At 33.3% G+C, this 5,093-nt stretch overlaps 1 protein-coding gene across 8 annotated transcripts in view; it reads right to left on the bottom strand.

Moving 5' to 3' along the window:
* Positions 1-2,184, bottom strand: part of LOC106958057 (glycine-rich cell wall structural protein 1.0) — a 20,378-nt gene extending 18,194 nt beyond the window's left edge. For 6 of the 8 annotated variants that reach the window (XM_015049770.1, XM_015049772.1, XM_015049771.1 and 3 more), the window contains exons 1-3: positions 2,072-2,184; positions 624-671; positions 484-510 (exon numbers count right to left, since the gene is read on the bottom strand). In XM_015049770.1, the coding sequence (XP_014905256.1) occupies positions 484-510; positions 624-671; positions 2,072-2,138 (142 nt within the window). In that variant the 5' untranslated portion in view covers positions 2,139-2,184. The remainder of the gene's footprint in view (positions 1-483; positions 511-623; positions 672-2,071) is intronic. The other 2 variants (XM_015049777.1, XM_015049776.1) reach the window with 2 other exon arrangements.
* Positions 2,185-5,093: the final 2,909 nt, after the last annotated feature.

Here is a 5,093-nt window from a genome sequence, read left to right as displayed (position 1 = left end):
GGGCCCCAGAAAATGGAAAAAAAAAAAAACCGCCTTTTTTTTTTGGTTTTTTTTTTTTTTTTTTTTTTTTTTTTTGTAAACAGGTTTTTGGCATCTATGTTTGCAAAATAAATGGTATTAAAAAAATCTACAATACTCATTATTGACCAGTAGGAGGCAATATTGTCGATATTGTAGCATAAAATTTTAAAGAAAGAACTTTTTTTTTCCATAATGAATGCAAATTCTCCAATAAATAAATAAAAATAAAGAAATGTAACTTATATTAGACAGTATTTATTTGGGTAGAAGAAAGGGGTTAAAACTGAGCAGAAAATGTAATTTGTAAATGTTTGTCCAAATGTTTAGAGTTTTGTTGTGTTTTTATGTTTTTGTTTACACAGAAAAATAGATGAACATACTCTAATAAATGTAATAAATGCAGCTTTTATGCTTTAAATGTAAGAGATTTAGTTGTGAACAGATGAAGACGTAAAGGCTGACCTCCAGGTTTTACTCCAATACCAACACCTGAAACAGAAATGAGACATTTGTCTAAATTACAAGCCCATTTTGATTTTCTATGTATGTTTCTTTTTTCTTAATAAAAAGGAATAAATAAAGCATTTCAGGAATTATCGTACCTCGAACTGGCAGCGCTCTCCCAAAGGCAACATTTTGAGGATTAACTCCTGGAATATAGAGAATGCATGAATACATAGTAACAGAAAAACTTTGCAAACTTCCTACTCAATCACAACAAACAACCAATATGCATGTTACTGTGGAAAGATTAACACACAGTGTACAGAAACCTGCAGGTGTTATAAAAATGAGATTAAAAGAAAACGGAGGATAAAATGTATCGACTCTGTGGAGCTTTTAAGTTTTTCTCACAATCTGCTGAGATTCTTCCTGCCTTTGATTTGCAGAAAACAGAATATGAACCACAGCGACTGGCCGGCAGTCATGGAGCCACATATTCACCGCTTTGTCTTCTCCTCCTCAGTCTCACAGACATGATATTTAACAGGGAGGCGAGAGAAAGTCACTGAAGATCATTAATCAAGTTTTAACTGAAATTACGCCGCTTTTCATCTCTCGCTTCTTCTGTAGGTTTTTGCAAATTCAGCAAATTTCTTGCAGAATATTTAATATCGTATTAATCAGAGGTGAGTAGGACGGTTCTCAAGTAAGAGTAACACTTCTTCAACATATTTTTACTCAAATAAAAGCAAAAAGTAGACATCCAGAAAGTTAAAGGAGTAAAAGAGTATTTGGTAAAGAAGTTACTCAGGTACTGAAAACACTGCAAAAACACAAAGTTTCACCCAGTTTTCTTTGTCCAGTTTATGCAAATATCTTTGTATGCTGGAAAAAATACTAAACTAACTTAAAAGTTATTTTTCTGCAAGATGTAGGAGCTTTTTTAGCCAATAATTCCTTAATATTGATGAATAATCACTAGTTCCACTGACAGATTACTTCAGGAAAAATAATCAGCCAATCGAACTAGTACTTTTTTTAAATCGATATAAAGAAGTCACTGACTTACAACAACCTCCTATATTGTGCTAAAAGTAACCTTTAAGTTTCATTTCAAGTGTACTGAGATATTTGCATTAGAAACTATTCAACAATACTTTGTAAGGTTTTGCAGTGTAACTAATCAAAACAGCTGATTTAAGACTTAAAAATTAAATCATCAGACAAACCAAAATAAAAAGTAAAGTAGAAATTTTGGTATTTTAAAGACCAAAATGAAAATAATTCATATAAATAACATAATTATAAAATAACAAAATTATTTTTTTCCAAATTAATTTGTTTTGTTATAAAACTCATGAAACTGATTAAAACAGGCTTTTTGTTCACTCAGTGTGAATGAGTGAAGTTACCCATTCACACTGAGTGATGAGTAACTAAGTAAAAAGTACAGAGTAGTAGAAATACTCCTAAAAGTGCATTTAGTTACTCAAGTAGATGTAACTAATTTCTTCCCAGCTCTGGCAGTAATTCATGTTGAAATGTAATAAAAAGGTTCCCGTTTCACTGGATTTCAAACTGTTTGTTGTAAGTTTGTATTTCTCACCTCCTTGCAGAGTTTGCTGAGCCAGCCAGAGAACCAGTGACGTCTGCAGCAGAGCGCGGAGCAGCATGATGGAGCCGGAAGGAGACAGAAAGCTGCTGCAGAGACGTCCTCACCTCTCATATATACCCGGGTTTTTCTAACGACACTCCCTCTGCAGCCTGACGCCTCCAACCGGCCCGATGTTTCCATAAGCTGAGGATCCATATGCACACACTGCAAAAACACTAAAGTATCTTTGTCTGGTTTATACTGCAAATATTTTAGAGCACCTGAAATAAAACAAACTTACAAGTAAGTTTTCAGCAACATATAGGAGCTGATTTCAATACAATATTTGCTTAATATTGATGAAAAAATACTAGTTCAACCGGCAGATTATTTCAAGACACTTTTCCAAGTTATAACTTAAACAATCTGCCAATAGAACTACAGTAGTACTATTTAGTTAATATTAAGGAATTATTAACTTAAATTAAGCTCCTGTTTCTAGCTGGAAGTTTGCCTGTTAGTTTTACGAACTAGTAATTTCACTGCAGATTTTTGCTTAGTTTCTGCCACACACATCTGAAATAAGACAAAAAGAAACTTACAAATCACTTTTCAGCAAGATGTAGGAGCTTTTCTAAGTAAATAATTCCTAAATATTTATTAAAAAATACTGGTAGGATTATTTCACTTATAACAAGACAATAATCTGAAAGTGGAACCAAAACTTTTTCATCAATATTTAGGAATTATTTATTTAAAATAAGATCCTATAAAGTTATTTAACTTATGATCCAAAGAGATATTTTTCCCTCCAGTCCACCAATAAAAACTAATTCAGATCCACAAAACAGATTACTAAAGGAAACTGTAATTTTTCAAGATCAACCATTTTATTTATATTTTTAAGCTTTAAAAATAAAGAAAAACATAAAACTTTTGAGAATAGAGGACAAATACATTTTCTTCAATGTGATAATAAAGATTATTTTCCAAACAAATGACAGAAAAATAGATGAATACTGGTACATTTTGTCTCTCTGTTGTGAAAGTTAAATAAAATTTTTCAAGAATAAGTGGAAAAACGGCCAAAACCTGCATTTGTTATTATTAATAATTATTAATAATATTGTAAAAGATGAAAGATCAGATATAACCCACTAAGTTACAGGATTCATCTGAGATATTTTATAGTTGTTGTTTTTTTCAAAATGTGATGAGAACAAACACATTTTGACACAAATTAAAAACATTTTAATTTTATTTTAGCTGCTTCTTCTTGTCCTGTTTTAAAACTTTTACCTGTTTTTCTGGTTCTACTTCATCATCACACCTGTTAGAAAAACTAAACAAACAGGACTCTCTTTAAGTCGTTTAAATATTTAGGTAAGAAATTAAATGGAAAAAAGTGACTTCATATATTATATTTGTGTGCCAACGTTAGGGAGCAATTAGACAGAAAAACATGATGCAATGAATGTTTATAGGAAGGAAACGGGCCTCATTAAAAACCTAATTTACACAGTTTCCTTTGAAAGAAATGGGCTCTCCAACATAAAAAGGTGCATCAGACAAAAATCACAGTTCAAAATCAGAAAAACTTACCAAATATTTTGGTTTATTTTAAGAGAAAATACACTTGAAATAAGACAAAACTAACTCAAATGTAACTTTTCATGAAGATAATTAGCTTGTTTGAGTCAATAATTCCTTAATATTGATGAAAAACTTATAACCAGATATTTTTCCCATTTTATAAGTGAAATAATCAGCCAATGGAAGTAATTTTTAATCAGTATTAAGCAAATATTGACTTAAACCAAGCTATTTATGTAGCTGAAAAGTTAGTTGGCTTATTTTTAAGTGTATTAGGACATTTGCACTAGAAACTCAAGAAAAATACTTGTTAGGACTTTGTGTTCTTGAAGTGCAGTATAAATGGCCTTTATGATCCTCTTTATGTTATGCTGCGGTGGGTCCTGTCAGCCATTTCTTAACGTAAAGTTTATGTCTTAAATTTGTGCACAGCGGCACTGAATGCAAACTATAGAACCACATATTATGATTTACCGCTGAGGGAAGACAGCTGGAAAACGTTTGTCACATGTGCGGACCACCGCATCGTCTTCCCTGGTGGTACCGAGAACAAGACAATAACACAACCCCCGTCTGACTCACCACTCCTTCATCCATGATTCACCTCTAAACATTCGTCTGTCTGCGTCTGCCTCGGCTGCGAGAGGTGGGTCAGCTTTCTGGAAGATGTCAAAGCTTCAAGATGGACATTAAAAAGGATTGAAGAGGAATAAAATTAGATTATGTTCAAATTCTACAGGCTCGTTTAGCTGGTGTCAAGTTGCTTTTAATGGCACAGACTTAATGTTTGAGCATGACCTGCACATCTTCAGTAGGGTTAAAGTGAAGTTTTTGGAAATGCTGGAAAACCGTTGCAGGAAAACCATTTATTTGCCGTCATTTGTAGCTATGCTAACTAGCATTGGCGTTCACAACGAGCTATGCTAGCTCCAGCTTAGAGATTCACAGGCCTCTTGTCACTTTAAATCCACATAAGTTGTTTATATTCACACCCCCCTGACTCCATGTTTACACTTCCATACAGTTATACAATTATACAACTGTACATGTTTGAAAAGCAGAAGTGGAGACTCCTGCACAACCAACAAAAATGCAGTAAGTGGTTTCTGGATGGGAAGAAAACAACAAAACACCTGTCTTTTCTAGTAGCCATTGTACAGCGCATACAGAGATAAACCCAGCTGACCAAAAGTGCTAGAGTTCCTTCGGTTGCTAGGTAACGGCTCATAGCCCAATTGTGACTTAACAATGGGGATGTTTTTGAAATGGTTCATTTTCCAGACACCAAAAAACACTAACTTATGTCCAAAAAACATTTGGGTTGGTTTTAAAAGCAGCCGAGACACAAATGGAACCAAAAAATGTACAAAAGGTGAATTTAGCACAATACGTCCCCTTTAAAATTATATCGCGTTATGTTCCCTACACTGAGCGCACCTCC

The sequence above is a fragment of the Poecilia latipinna genome, unplaced genomic scaffold (assembly GCF_001443285.1).
Source record: "Poecilia latipinna isolate Pla-1442-1.1 unplaced genomic scaffold, P_latipinna-1.0 Scaffold960, whole genome shotgun sequence".
Classification (NCBI taxonomy): domain Eukaryota; kingdom Metazoa; phylum Chordata; class Actinopteri; order Cyprinodontiformes; family Poeciliidae; genus Poecilia; species Poecilia latipinna.
The sequence above is the reverse complement of the archived record's forward strand: the minus strand, read 5'-3'. Positions and strand labels throughout refer to the sequence as shown.